We start from the raw sequence: 16,295 nt of genomic DNA, 5'->3' as shown, positions 1-16,295 counted from the left end.
TTAAGTTTTTCGAAAATTTTTGTGCATATTTTTAGTACACGTTTTCATACCATAGGGCTCTATATTTGTATACGCTTCACCCTAGAATTGGGGGGTATACTAATTTCGTTATTTGTCTTGTCTAGCCGGTATACGAGGAAAAATTCCATGAGGTGGTGCTTAAGATCGATGTTAAGGGATATAATTTGTATTGTCGAGCCCGAACGACTTGCCGCAGGGCGATAGCATTTAGTAAAAAAATTTTACACTGCACAATTTCTCGCAAACGTTGCAAAGGGATAACCGTTGGTGAAATTTCGATGCCGGGCATTCAGCGTCATAGGTGGACATGCCTACTTAAGTGCCCCGCTAACCTCCCTCCCTTAATTAGAATTTTATCTTCAGCTTAGGAGGTACATGCGTTTTAAGTTAAGTTTTTCGAAAATTTTAATGCAAATTTTTAATACACCTCTTCATAGGGCTCTACATTTGTATACCCTCCACTATAGGATGGAGCCCGAACGACTTGCCGCAGGGCGACTGCATTTAGTAACAAAATTTGACACTGCACAATTTCTCGCAAACGCTGCAAAGGGGTGAAATTTCGATCAAGGGCGTTCAGCGTCATAGGTGGACATGCTTACTTAAGTGCCACGGTAACCTTACTCGCTTAATAAGAACTTTATCTTTAGACAAGGGGGTATATGCATTTTAAGTAAAGTTTTCGAAAATAGGGGTTCATAGGGCTCTACATTTTTATACCCTTCACCCTAGAATGGGGGGGTATACTAATTTTGTCATTCCGTTTGTAAAACCTCGAAATATGCTTCTAAGACCCCATATATGTATATATATATATATATTCTTGATCGTCTTGACATTTTAAGTCAATCTAGCCATGCCTATCCTTCCGTCCGTCCGTCTGTCGAAACCACGCTAACTTTCGAAAGAGAAAAGCTAGGGATTGTAAATGGGTCAAATCGGTCCATGTTTTGATATAGCTGCCATATAAACCGATCTTGGATCTTGAGCTTCTAGAGGACGCAATTCTTATCTGATTTGGCTAAAATTGTGCACGTGGTGTTTTAGTATCACTCCGACAACTGTGTCAGGTATAACTTAAACCGGATCATAATCTGATAAAGCTGTCATATAAACCGACCTTGGGTCTTGACTACTAGAGCTTGTAGAGGGCGCTATTCTTATCCAATTATTTGCATGAAGTGTTCTGGTATGACTTCCAACAACCGTGCCAAGTATAGTCTATATCAATCCATAACCTGATATAGCCGCCATATAAAGCGATCTCCCGAATAGCCTTCTTGAGCCTCTAGAGGGCGCAATTCCTATCCGATGTGGCTGACACTTTGCACAATGTCTTTCGTTCTGACTTCCAACAACTGTGCTAAGTATGGTCTAAATCGGTTCATAACCTGATATATCGGCCATATAAACCGACTTTGGGTCTTGATTTCTACAACTTCTAAAGAGCGCAATCCTTGTCCGATTTGGCTGAAATTTTGCATGAAGTGGTATGACTTCCAATAACTGTGCCAAGTATAGTCTATATCAGTCCATAACCTGATAAAGCCGCCACATAAACCGATCTTCCGATTAGACTTCTTGAGCCCCTAGAAGGCGCAATTCTTATCCGATTTGGCCGAAATTTTGCATAAAGTGTTTTAGTTTGACTTCCAATAACTGTGTTAAGTACGGTCTAAATCAGTCCATATCCTGATGTAGACACCATATAAACCGATCTTCTGATTAGACTTCTTGGATTTTTAGGGGGCGAGATTCTTATCCAATATGGTTGAAATTTGGCCTATGTCGTTTTTGTGTGACTTCCAACAACTCTTCTAAGTATGGTCTATATCGGTATGTAACCTGTTATAGCTGCCATATAAACCGATCTACCAGTTTGACTTCTTGAGCCTCTGGAGGACGCAATTATTATTCGATTTGCCTGAAATTTTGGAGGCGGAATTATTCTGTGACTGGTGTTTTTCTATGCGAAAAAAGTCATTTAAAGAACTTTACCATAGTGAAGGGTGCATAAAAGATTCGGCCCTGCCGAACTTAGCAAACCTTCACTTGTATATCTGAACGGGGGGAGGGTGCCCTTTCCCTAGTTTTCATAAACGCCAGATCTTGAAGATGGGTGCTGGAATTTAAACGAAATTTTGTGTTCTTTCTTATATTGTAACCTAAAAACTAAGAATTGTTATTCAAATTTCGGATTGGGTATCTGGGAAGGCCACCCTCCCCCAAAACCTACCATATATATGTATAGACCAATCAGGACAATATGGGACTCTAATGAAAGGTATTTGCGGGTAGAATAAGAATCTGATGGACCCAGCTTCTGGGGGTCCATCCCTTCCCCAAAACACCCCCAAAGAGGACTTATTTGCTGACCATGGCAAAATGTGGCTCAAAAAAAAGGTATTTGAATGTAAAATACGTATCTGATATCCAAATAAGGGACCAAGTGTTTGGGGTCCGCTAGAAACAACTGTGCCGAGTTTGGATAAGGCGATCTCCCAGTTTAAAAGTTTGAAAGACAGGAAGTGCTCGTTTACTACCAATTTGTCGCGATCTGGCACTGTTTTCCGATTGAAGGCATTGAACAAATAAAAGCCGCATTTCTTACCCAGAATTTACCAAATTTGGAAGAAATCCTTTAACACTCGTAACTAGTTGCAGTCAACATCAGAACTTACCCCCTTTTTGCTGAAATTTAAAGCAGTAAAACTCCATGTAACAGTGTATGGCTGCTCGACAACCATAGTATTGTTCTGCACTCTTTACGAATACACAAAAACGACAAGAAGTGAAATAATTTTAAGTTATCCCCAGCGATTTTTCAGTAATTAACTTGGTATTTATACCAAAAATTGAGGTCAGCCTACCAAGCGAATAAAAACCTACCAATGATTGTGTCTACACCAGTGACGGGAATACAATTGCAATTATTTGCTAGCCTATGGGTCTGTTTGGGATTATTTTCTTGTGTACGTACAAAAGTAATGTGGTCTATACGCTCAAATGCTCAATTATTCTCTATAGTAGGAGAGACACAAGAAAATAATTATTGGTCCAGTACATATAGGCTATATTATTTGTTATTATTGGTAAGAGGCGGACCCTCCCCTTATACCAAAAGCCCAACCCAAAAGAAAAATGGACAGATTGGACTAATATGTGAATCAAATGAAAGTTATTCGGGAGCAGAGGAGGCCACCAAATCCCAAATGTCATGATCGTCCAATAGGTATATTGGACGATCATGACAATATGGGACTCAAATGAAAGGCATTTGGCAGTAGACTACGAATATAGTCTGAAAGGAGCTATATAATTTGTTGATACCGGAAGGGAGGTGGACCCTTCCCCCAATTCCAAAAGAACCACTCAAAAGTGAAATTAAAGGTATTCTCGAGTAGAATACGAATTTGATATTTAAAATTGGGTGCAAGTACCTAGGGGGCGTCGCCGGTCCTAAAACCTCCTCAAATAGGCTTATTGGACGATCATAACAATATGAAACTCAACCACAAGTTCTATCAATGATAAGCATAGGAGATATCAACCCACCTTAACAAACTCTCTGAATGTGACATAAGACTCGCGACCACACAAAAATTTCGAGTTTCAAATTTTTAGGACAGCGTGTGGGCGATATCCTCGTGGCATGGCCTTCGAAGCTTTGAAAGGTTCAGAGTCACCAGGCAGCCCTATTAAACGGCCTTGGCTAAAATGTATGGAGACAGCGTGCAAAGTACTCCTCGCTATTTCGCACTATGAAATTAATAAAATCCCTGTTGATGCTTGGTATGTGGAAAATCTCTAAAGAAGGAGGAGTAGTTTCTCAGGTGTCTTGACTAAAATCTCCAAAGAAGCTCGCAAAGTGTAGTTTTTCAGGTCTCTTGCCTACTGGCGAGGAAAGGAAAATCGGTCTGTACTATTCTTCTTTGATCGAATCCTCTTCAGGCTTCAGTATCGAGATCACTCTGACAATTTGCCAGACATTGAGAACTATTAAAGTGCAAGAAGACAGGATGACATTCGGTAAACACAGTTCTTACCACATTAGTCTAGGGATTCCGTTGGGGTCAGCGACTTGAACGACTTGGCCAATTTTATCCTACCTTATCTATCTTATGGGCCAGACATATGAGGAGCTACAAGCATTTTAAGTTATTCAATTAAAAATCTATAATCGAATATTTAAAATGATAGAAATATTTTTTAAGGAAATTTTATTAAAATTTCATTTCATTCTAAAATTGAAGAAATTTTTTCATGACTTTATCATTTCTTCAAATTTTTTAAAAATTTCATATCTAGTTTTTTTTGCTTCCTTCGTCCTGTACTTACAAAACAAATACCTTCTTTCGTTTTTTATACACCACATGTTGTATGCTTGAGATGAAATTACATGACGTGCCAATAGCATGAGGTGAACATATGACACCACAATTTGCAATAACACAAAATTCACTACCATGGTGATTGATCTCGCTCCTTCTTTACCTGTCGGTCTGTCTGTCTTTTTAGGCACGTCAAACAAATCCTTCTAGTCACCCATAGAGTTAATTAGTGTTCTAGTATTTGCTCGTTAGTCCCTTCAACTATTCCATAGAGAGTAAATAAGGAAGAGCGAACGATGGGTCGATCAATCGATTATTAGCCAAAATATGGCCAAAAAGGACCTAAAAATTGTTGCGTGTCAAAAGCATTTGGATGCACATCATTACAGCAAACATTAATGTTTGCGCCACATACCTATGGTTGGCACATCAAAGTCGCGTGTAAAGCCTGAATGGGTCTTGGGTTACCTTTCCCCCTAAGGTTGAACCTGCTGCGGCTTCCTTTTTGGTATGAAATGCCTTTAAAATATTTTCTCGGGCACCTTACGTGACATGTACTCAGTTCTGCAAAATGAAAAGGAGACACAAAAAGTCCTAAAAAGATGTCAGTTGGTGCTAATGCAAATTAAAAATGTGGCCCAAAAATGAATTTTGCCAAAGAAATTTGGAAGCGTTGAACTGTAACTGGTGAACGCAACAACCATCATTGTCTGCAAATACAGGCATACAATTTTCACACACAGGTAGTCTGGCAATCAGTCAGCCATACACTGGAGTTTGCATGCTGACCCCCGGGCCAAGTGTCCGTCAAGGGTTAATGTGACGACTTCTGTGAGTGAACTTCTGAAGTGTTCATTGTTTGAAAGGAGTTCTCTGCTGCAACACGTAACCAACTTAACAAAAGCCTCAAAAAGATCAATGATCAGATTGAGCAGCCCTAAGACATGACTCTTGGAGATCAATACAAAGTTGCTACTCCATTGTTGTTGGAGCTTCATTCATAAAATTTAGTGTGATAAGAAGGAAGCTTGGATACTTATGACTTACCTCTACCACTGCGTCCCACAAAACGCAGATCATTGAATTTGGCCACTTGATCCTTCATGGTTGCTCTCTCGTTTCTTAACTCGGCACAGTAGTTCTCATCATTGCCCGCTCTAATGTAGACATTTGTACCGTCGCCCACATCCACAAGGGCCACAACTTTAAAGGCAATTGGCAGGGTTTTATTGGAACGCCAATGTGTGGGTAATGTTGAACACAGGAAGTAGGGGTTACTGGTGCGCACTGAAATGAAATAAAAAAGAAAATTAAAGTAGAGCAAGAGATTATAAAAATATTTTTATTACAAAATATAAAAAAAAAACAAATTTGCGAAAATGTAGTTTCTATTAAGAACATATAGAAAATTTTTTCAATGAAAATACATTTTTCCAAAATTGTCCAATTCCCCAAAACTCGAGAAGTTTTGGCGGTTTCTACTGCCTATGTAAAACGGACGAAAAATGCTAATTTGCCTTTAAGCAACAGTGAGAACACTTCTCTTATATCAAGAAGTGGTGTCTGCTTCAATTTCTAGCTAAATGAGAAGGGATCTACCGCAAAAACCTTCATCATTCCAAAATTAACGTGATTTCAATAGAGAGACGGACGCACATTACTCGATCAACCTAAATTACGGAGCCTTTTAGTGGGCCCTCACCCATCGCCATCTCACCCTTTAAATATTTGTTTGGGTTTTAAACATGAACTTCCATCCTTTGTTCAAGCAAGATCGCTTTTATTTTTTACCGTTTCTCATCGAGGACCAAAATATTTCTAACAGTTATTACTAAACTTGGGTAAATCAGAGTGCTTTTAAGGGAGCAAGTCTTTTAGACTGAATGTTGCGGTGACTGTGGAAAAAGTGAAATTAAAGAGTTAGATCTCAGTTTGGGTGGCATGAATCATACAATGGATGATTTTGAATTAGGAAGAGACGGATAATGTATGATCCACTTAAAAAAGAAAATCACGAATTGTGTCAAAGGATATCATGATAAGGCTCTTTTCACACGATGCACAGACAAGCCTTCCCCCTTGAATCTAATCGAATATAGTACGGTAGATGAATTTCGGAAAAGTAAATAAACAAGCTTTAAATCTGTACAACATTATAGACCAGAAAACTGTGGTACACATCCAATACATCCAATCTCACAATAAGGATCTACAAGCATTTTAAGTTAATTCCATAACAAAATCATCATTAAATATTAAAATAAGATACAATCCAAATATCATTTCAATAGGAAATTTTTTCAAAATCTCATTTCTATGGCAAATTTGGTCAAAACTTCAGCTCTATAGAAAAATTTGGCAAAATTTAATTTTTACAGGGAAGTTTGTCAAAATTTCAGTTCTATAGAAAATTTTGTCAAAATTTCATTTCTATAGGAAATTTTGTCAAAATTTCATTTCTATTGGAAGTTTTGTCAAAATTTAATTTCTAAAGAAAATTTGGTAAAATTTCATTCTGTAGTAAATTTTTCAAAATTTCATTTCTATAGGAAATTTTTTTAAAATTTAATTTCTATAGAAAATTTTGTCTCAATTTTATCTATACTCCAAATTTTGTCAAAATTGCAAAATTTCAGCCAAATCGGGCAAATGTTCCGGTTTCCAGGGGCTTAAGAAGTCAAATCGCGAGATCGATTTATATGGGAGCTATATCAGGTTCTTGATCAATTTAGACCCTACTTGACACAGTTGTTAGGAGTAATAACAGAATACCACATGCAAAATTTAGCCAAATCGGAGAAAAGTTGCAGCTTCCAGGGGCTTAAGAAGTCAAATCGCGAGATCGGTTAATATGGGAGATATATCCAAATCTGAACCGTCGAGACGATCAAGAATATATATACTTTATGGGGTTCTAGATCAATATTTCGAGGTGTTACAAACGGTATAGTATTGGGTTGCCCAAAAAGTAATTGCGGATTTTTCATATAGTCGGCGTTGACAAATATTTTCACAGCTTGTGACACTGTAATTGCATTCTTTCTTCGGTCAGTTATCAGTTGTTACTTTTAGCTTGCTTTAGAAAAAACGTGTAAAAAAAGTATATTTGATTAAAGTTCATTCTAAGTTTTATTAAAAATGCATTTACTTTCTTTTAAAAAATCCGCAATTACTTCTTGGGCAAACCAATAGTATACCCCCATGGTGGTGGGTATAAAAAGTTTCTCCAATTTGAGATTCTTGCAATAATGCAAATTTCAATGCATCGAATGGGTGGGATGTTCCGACAGATGATTCTGACGAAACTTGAAGTTTGAAGGTATGCCCTTAGTAGGCTGACAGCCACATTATTCTTGCCACTGAAAAATTCCTGATTATTTTGTCGGAGGTCCTGTGACCTGGGTTCTTGTGTTACTGTCCTTGTTTTGGCTTAGAATGAAAGTATCTGAATTTAGACTACGATATCGGCAAAAACTCTACGATAAGCTGATCATAGTATTGATTAGGGAATTTGGAGTGAAAAAGGAATTTTACGACCTAGACTGAAGCATAGGCTGTACCTGGCGATGATGAGACCACTTCTGATGAGTGAATGTTATGTCTGGTGGCCTGTATCATAGCACATATCGCATGTGCGCTACCTATACCTAATTAATAGGGTGTACTTGTGATTTGTGAGTGGTGCTACGGATGTAACGGTTATCCATTAACCTTGGATATGATGTTTGAGAGGAGTCCAGCAATTTGATCTATACATCAGAGAATCGATTGAGCAGACTTTCATCAGGTTGCCGTAATTAAGTCAGCTTTAGAAGTTACCAAATAGACTTATTAACATGCTTGAAGGGGTAATGACCAACCAGCAGACCTACAATACGCTGCATTTGCTGATACCTACCTTGGCGGATAAGTAAAAGGGATAGCAGATGCATTATAATAAATTTCCGATGAAACTCATCATCGATGTTTCTCCTCGTCTAAGAGACTATTGCAGCATTTTTCAGAAAGAGGTCCTTGCGATTTTAGGTCTGTGCCAATGGTGCAGTCAAGAAATAACAACCGATAGGATATCTACATATTCAGTGAAAATCAGAGGAAATGCAAAAATCTCCTATAGATATGGGGTTTAAAGTGCTGCGTGGCACAGTGGGATAAAATGGAAAAAAAAATCTTTGAATGGTTACAGCTGAAATGTTATCGAGATGATTTGGAAAATTTCCCAGATGGTTCCGGCGTCCTTTAGCAGAATCCGTTGTTGGGAACCTCGGCATTTTGAACAAGTAAGAGCGTGCTAAGTTCGGCCGGGCCGAATCTTATATACCCTCCACCATTGATCGCATTTGTCGAGTTCTATGCGCTAAATCTCTTTTTAGACAAACATAGAATATTGAATAAGAACTCTTATGCTATTGGAGCTATAGAAAGTTGTAGTCCGATTCGGACCATAAATAAATGCTGAACAATGTAGAAGTCATTGTGTAATATTTCAGTTCATTTGGATAAGAATTGCGCCTTGTTGGGGCTCAAGAAACAAAATCGAGAGATAAGTTTATATGGGAGCTGTATCAAGCTATTGATCGATTCAGACCATATTAGACACGTATGTTGAAAGTCATAAGAGAAGCCGTTGTACAAAATTTCTGCCAAATCGGGTGAGAATTCCGCCCTCTAGAGGCTCAAGAAGTCAAAACCCCAGATCGATTTATATGGCAGCTATATCAGGTTATGGACCGATTTACGCTATACTTAGCACAGTTACTGGAAATCGAAACAAAACACCTCATGCAAAATTTCAGCCAAATCGGATGAGAATTGCGCGCTCTATTGGCTCACGAAGTCAAGATCCAAGATCGGTTTATATGACAGCTATACCAGATTATGAAGCGATTTGAATAATACTAAACACAGTTATTGGAAGTGCTACCAAAACACTACGTGCAAAATCTTAGTTAAATCGGGCGAGAAGTGCGCCCTCTAGGGGCTCAAGAAGTCAAGACCCAAGATCGGTTTATATGGCAGCTATATCAAAACATGGACCGATTAAAACCATACTAAGCGTAGTTGTTGGAAGTGATACCAGAACACTACGTGCAAAATTTCAGTTAAATCGGAGGAGAATTCGCCCTCTAGAGGCCCAAGAAGTCAAGACCCAAGATCGGTTTATATGGCAGATATATCAAAACATGAAGCGATTTAAACCATACTTAGCGCAGTTGTTGGAAGTGCTACCAAAACACTACGTGAAAAATTTCAGTTAAATCGGACGAGAATTGCGCCCTCTAGAGGCTCAAGAAGTCTAGACCCAAGATCGGTTTTTATGGCAGCTATATCAAAACATGGACCGATTTAAACTATACTTAGCATAGTTGTTGTAAGTCATAGTGAAACACGTCGTGCAATGTTTCATTCCAATCGCATAAGAATTGCGCCCTCTAGAGGCACAAGAAATCAAGACCCAAGATCGGTTTATAAGGCGCCTATATCAAAACATGGACCGATTTAGCCCATTTACAATACCAACCGACCTACAGTAATAAAAAGTATTTGTGCAAAAATTCAAGCGGCTAGCTTTACTCCTTCGAAAGTTAGCGTGCTTTCGACAGACAGACGGACGGACGGACGGACATGACGATCAAGAAAATACGCATATTACGAGTTGTTGAGTTGTTACAAACAGAATGACGAAATTAGTATACCCCCATCCTATGGTGGAGGGTATAAAAGTTGATTGTTCGGACTGCCAAATATATATTTGTGGAACGATATCCAAAATTACTTTTTTTTTGCTGTATAGTATCAAAAATCATTAAACCCACCCCCACCCACCCCCTTGAGATATATAGGGTTGCCCAAAAAGTAATTGCGGATTTTTTATAAGAAAGTAAATGCAGTTTTAATAAAACTTAGAATGAACATTAATCAAATATATAATTGCCATTTTGTTCGATAACCTTTTGCCATCTTCCTGGCAAATTTAGTATTCCACGCTCATAGAACTTCTGGCCTTTATCTGCAAAAAACTGAACCAAGTGCGATTTTATAGCCTCATCATTGCCGAAAGTTTTACCATTTAAGGAGTTCTGCAAAGGTTGAAATAAATGGTTGCCTGATGGTGCAAGGTCAGGGCTATATGGTGGATGCATCAAAAGTTCCCAGCCAAGCTCACTCAGTTTTTGGCGAGTGACCAAAGATGTGTGCGGCCTAGCGTTGTCCTGGTGGAATATGACACCTTTACGATTGACCAATTCTGGTCGCTTCTCCTTGATGGCTGTATTCAATTTGCCCAATTGTTGACAGTAAACATCCGAATTAATCGTTTGGTTCCTTGGAAGCAGCTCAAAATATACCACACTCTTCCAATCCCACCAAAGAGAGAAGCTTATGCTTCTTTTGGTGGATATCAGCGTTTGAAGTGGTTTGAGCTGGTTCGCCATGCTTGAACCATGATCGTTTTCGACTAAAACGGAATTTGCGAAACCAATTTTGACACTGTCTTCCTTTTAAGGCTTTATGACCATACACATCTCGTAACTTTTTAGCAACCTGCTTTACGGAAATAATAAAGTAAAATATGACGAAAATGCTCCTTTGTGGGCTCCATATTAAAATTGACTCCAAACAAACAAATATAAACAAAATTTCGCGCACTTTTTTTCTAAAGCAAGCTTAAAGTAACAGCTGATAACTGACAGAAGAAAGAATGCAATTACAGAGTCACAAGCCGTTGAAAAAAATTGTCAACGCCAACTATAGGAAAAATCCGCAATTACTTTTTGGGCAACCCTTTATACTTTATGGGGTCTTAGACGAATATTGCGAGGTGTTACAAACGGAATGATGAGATTAGTATACCCCCATCCTATGGTGGTGGGTTAAAAAAGTTCCTTAATATCAAGAATATAATCTTTCACATAAGGAAATTTTTCCTTAAAAATGTTGGGTTTCTTTAAATTGAGTTCTTTATCGCTGATTTAAATCAATAAACGTAGGAGACCATTTTTTGCAGTAAAATTTCGAAATTCCGCAATTTTCTACGAAACTTTGTAGTAACTCTAATTTAATTTTTAATTTTCAGCCATATTTTTTGGTTTTTAATACTCTTAGTAATCCAAGGAGTAAGATTTTTGTTAAAGATATGATTGGTGTTATTTGTTTTTGTTTTTTTTTTTAGTAGGCCTACAAATTTAATTTTCCTTTTTTTGTGATAAATTATTACTGACAGTGACTGACCACAATCATGTGGTTCCATATATATGGGGAAAAATTTCAATTCAGTGATAGACGATTTTTGATAAAAAAAAAACAATTATAATGAAAATAACTTAATTTTCACCACAATTTATACGCATGTGGTTAAGATCTGATATCGTATAGTTACTAGAAATATATATGATTTTTTTCCTAAAACCAAAAGAAATATATAAAATAAAAAAATTCATATTTTCTTTACTATTGTATTAAAAATGCGTTTGAGGTCTTCCAAATCGTCTACTATGCATAGAGTTGCGTATACATAATTTCAAGTGGTTTTCTAAAATAATGTTCTAAAAGTTTCCATTGGCTCCCACTTCATTTTTCTTCAATTTATACATTGAATTTAAATCGTTTTAATCAGCGTTTTATATTGGTTTGCCCAAAAAGTAATTGCGGATTTTTCATATAGTCGGCGTTGACAAATTTTTTCAACGGCTTGTGACTCTGTAATTGCATTCTTTCTTCTGTCAGTTATCAGCTGTTACTTTTAGCTTGCTTTAGAAAAAAAGTGTAAAAAAAAATATATTTGATTAAAGTTCATTCTAAGTCTTATTAAAAATGCATTTACTTTCTTTTAAAAAATCCGCAATTACTTTTTGGGCAACCCAATAAATAAAACAAGTAAAAGCGGAGGCCACCGTAGCGCAGAGGTTAGCATGTCCGCCTATGACGCTGAACGCCTGGATTCGACTACTGGCGGTGGTTATCCCTTGCTAATGCTGGCGACATTTGTAAGGTACTTTGCCATGTAAAAACTTCTCCCCAAAGAGGTGTCGCTCTGCGGCACGCCTTTCGGACTCGGCTATATAAAAGAGGTCCCCTCCTATAATTGAGCTTAGAAATGAATCCGACAGCACTCATTGATTTGTGAGAAATTTGCCCCAGTTTCTTAATGGAATGATTCATGGGCAAAATTTGCAATTTGCAACAGCGTGCTAAGTTCGGCCGGGTTGAATCTTATATATCGTCCAATATGGATCACATTTGTCAAGTTCTTTGCCCGGCATCTCTTTATAGGCAAACAAAGAATCATGAATAGAAATAACTATGCTATGGGAAGTAGATCAGATTATGGATCGATTCAGACCATGTTAGGCATGTATGTTGAAGGTCAAAAGAGAAGTCATTGTGCAACATTTAATCCAAATTGAAATCTAGAGGCGCCTTCCAAGATCGGAGATCGATTTGTATGGCAGCCATATCGGGTTATGGACATATTTGAACCATTCTTGGCACAGTTATTGAAAGTTAGAACAGAAAATCTCATGCAAAATTGCATCTAAATCGAATAAAAATTGCGCCCTCTAGAGGCCTAAGAAGTCAAGATCCCAGATCGGTTTATATGGCAGCTATTTCAGGTTATAAACCGATTTAAACCATACATAGCTCAGTTGTAGGAAGTCACAAAAAAACATTACATGCAAAATTTCATCTAAATCGAATAAAAATTATGCCCTCTAGAGGCCTGAGAAGTCAAGATCCCAGGGCGGTTTATATGGCAGCTATATCAAGTTATGTACCGGTTTAAACCATATTTAGCGCAGTTGTTGGAAGTCACAACAACAAAATACTTCATGCAAATTTCAGCCAAATCGCATAAGAATTGCGCCCTCTAGAGGCCAAAAACATCAAGATCCCAAATCGGTTTATATGACAGCTATATCAAAACATGGACCGATACAGCCCATTTACAATGCCAACTGACCTACTCTAATAGGAAGTATATGTGCAAATTTTAAAGCGCCTAGCTTTCATCCTTCGAAAGATAGCGTGCATGCGAAAAACGGAACGAAATGGCTTTCGATAGGCAGACGGACGGACATGACTAGATCCACTTAAAATGGCATGATGATCAAGAATATATACACTTTATGGGGTTTTCGACAAATATATCGTCATGACGAAACATGTAAGACTAAAACGATTTCGGTGATATATTAGACATAAATTGAGACGCCAAATCAAACATCTCATGCAAAATTTTGTAAAGATCAGTCCAAAATTGTCGATACTCCAACCATCGCAGACCATATTGGAGGAAAGAGTTACATATATGGGATGAAAGATTTACATATTGCGCCCTCTATAGGAGCAATGTTTCTTAAAGGATACATTCAGTGTCGGATTGCTTATTTTTGCTTAGTTTTGGAAAAAAATTTAACTTTTGCCATAAAAAAAATATCAATCGATATTCAGCCAAAAAATTTAATATCGATATTACTATCGATATTTTGCCTAAACTTCGATTTGGAGAAAACTTCTCAGATATTGTGGTAGTTGTCGAGAAAAGCGTTGCGCTTGCAGTGCATCTTGAAAATCGGGCGATATGCCTATATGGCAGCTTTATCTAAATCTGAACCGATTTCTATAAAATTCACCAGTTGGGTTGAGAGTCATAAGAAAGTCCCTCCTGCCGAATTTCGAGAGAATCGGTTAACTAATGACCACTTTTTTGCAATATTTCTCAAAATCGGACGAACATATATATAGGAACTTTATATAAATCTGAACAGATTTTAAGCAAATTTCTCAGATATTGTGTTAGTCGTGGAGGAAAGCGTTGCACAAAATTTTTGGCAAGATTGGTCAATAAATGCGCTTCTAGTGCCTCTTGGAGTGAAAATCGGGCGATATAGTTATATGACAGCTATATCTAAATCTGAACCGATTTCTATGAAATTCATCAGTTATATTAAAAGTCATAAAAAAGTCCCTCCTGCCAAATTTCGAGAGAATCGGTTTACAAATGGGCACTTTATTGCGATATTTCTCAAAATCGAACGAACATATATATGGGAGTTATATATAAATCTGAACCGATTTCAAGCAAACTACTCAGATATTGTGGTTGTCACCGAAGAAAGCGTTGTACAAAGTTTTGGCAAGATTGGTCAATAAATGCGCTTGCAGTGCCTCTTGGAGTGAAAATCGGGCGATATACCTATATGACAGCTATATCTAAATCTGAACCGATTTCTATGAAATTCATCAGTTATATTAAAAGTCATGAGAAAGTCCCTCCTGCCGAATTTCGAGAGAATCGGTTAACAAATGACCACTTTTTTGCAATATTTCTAAAAATCGGACGAACATATATACGGGAGCTATATCTAAATCTGAACCGATTTCAAGCAAACTACTCAGATATTGTGGTTGTCACCGAAGAAAGCGTTGTACAAAGTTTTGGCAAGATTGATCAATAAATGCGCTTGCAGTGCATCGTATAGTGAAAATCTGGCGATATAGCTATATGACAGCTACATATAAATCTGAACCGATTTCTATGAAACTCACCAGTTATGTCGAGAGTCATAAGAAGACCCCTCCTGCTGAATTTCGAGAGAATCGGTTTACAAATGAGCACTTTATTGCAATATTTCTAAAAATCGGACGAACATATATACGGGAGCTATATCTAAATCTGGTCTGATTTCAAGCTAACTTCTCAGATATTGTGGTTTTCACCGAAGAAAGCGTTGTGCAAAGTTTTGGCAAGATTGGTTAATAAATGAGTTTGCTGTGATTCTAGAAGTTAAAATCGGACGATATACATATATGACAGCTATGTCTAAATCTGAACCGATTTCTATGAAATTCATCAGTTATATTAAAAGTCATAAAAAAGTCCCTCCTGCCAAATTTCGAGAGAATCGGTTAACAAATGACCACTTTTTTGCAATATTTCTCAAAATCGGACGAACATATATATGGGAGCTATATATAAATTTGAACCGATTTCAAGCAAACTTCTCAGGTATTGTGGTTGTCACCGAAGAAAGCGTTGTACAAAGTTTTGGCAAGATTGGTCAATAAATGCGCTTGCAGTGCCTCTTGGAGTGAAAATCGGGCGATATACATATATGACAGCTATATCTAAATCTGAACCGATTTCTATGAAATTCATCAGTTATATTAAAAGTCATGAGAAAGTCCCTCCTGCCGAATTTCGAGAGAATCGGTTAACAAATGACCACTTTTTTGCAATATTTCTCAAAATCGGACGAACATATATATGGGAGCTATATATAAATCTGAACCGATTTCAAGTAAACTTCTCAGGTATTGTGGTTGCCACCGAAGAAAACGTTGTACAAAGTTTTGGTAAGATTGGTCAATAAATACGCTTGCAGTGCCTCTTGGAGTAAAAATCGGGCGATATAGCTATATGACAGCTATATCTAAATTTGAACCGATTTCTATGAAATTTATCAGTTATGTCGAGAGTCATAAGAAAGTTCCTCCTCCCAAATTTCGAGATAATTGGTTAACAAATGAGTACTTTATTGCAATATTTCTAAAAATCGGGCGAACGTATATATGGGAGCTATATATAAATCTGAACCGATTTCGAGCAAACTTCTCAGGTATTGTGGTAGTGGTCGAGGAAATCGTTACACAAAGTTTTGGCAAGATTGGTCAATAAATGCGCTTCTAGTGCCTCTTGGAGTGAAAATCGGGCGATATACATATATGACAGCTATATCTAAATCTAAACCGATTCACCAGTTAGGTCGAGAGTCATTAGAAAGTCCCTCCTGCCGAATTTCGAGAGAATCGGTTAACAAATGACCATTTTATTGCATTATTACTGCAAATTGGACGAACATTTATATGGGAGCTATATCCAAATCTGAACCGATTTTTTCCAATTTCAATAGGCTTTGTCTCTAAGACGAAAAACATTCCCGT

General features: G+C 37.4%; 1 protein-coding gene across 1 annotated transcript in view; it reads right to left on the bottom strand.

Moving 5' to 3' along the window:
- Window positions 1–16,295, bottom strand: part of LOC106086789 (protein lozenge) — an 82,817-nt gene that overhangs the window by 60,482 nt on the left and 6,040 nt on the right. Inside the window, exon 2 of the mRNA XM_059367032.1 lies at window positions 5,400–5,639. Within this exon, the coding sequence (XP_059223015.1) occupies window positions 5,400–5,639 (240 nt within the window). The remainder of the gene's footprint in view (window positions 1–5,399; window positions 5,640–16,295) is intronic.

The sequence above is a fragment of the Stomoxys calcitrans genome, chromosome 4, assembly GCF_963082655.1.
Source record: "Stomoxys calcitrans chromosome 4, idStoCalc2.1, whole genome shotgun sequence".
In the NCBI taxonomy this organism is placed as follows: Eukaryota; Metazoa; Arthropoda; class Insecta; order Diptera; family Muscidae; genus Stomoxys; species Stomoxys calcitrans.
The sequence above is the reverse complement of the archived record's forward strand: the minus strand, read 5'-3'. Positions and strand labels throughout refer to the sequence as shown.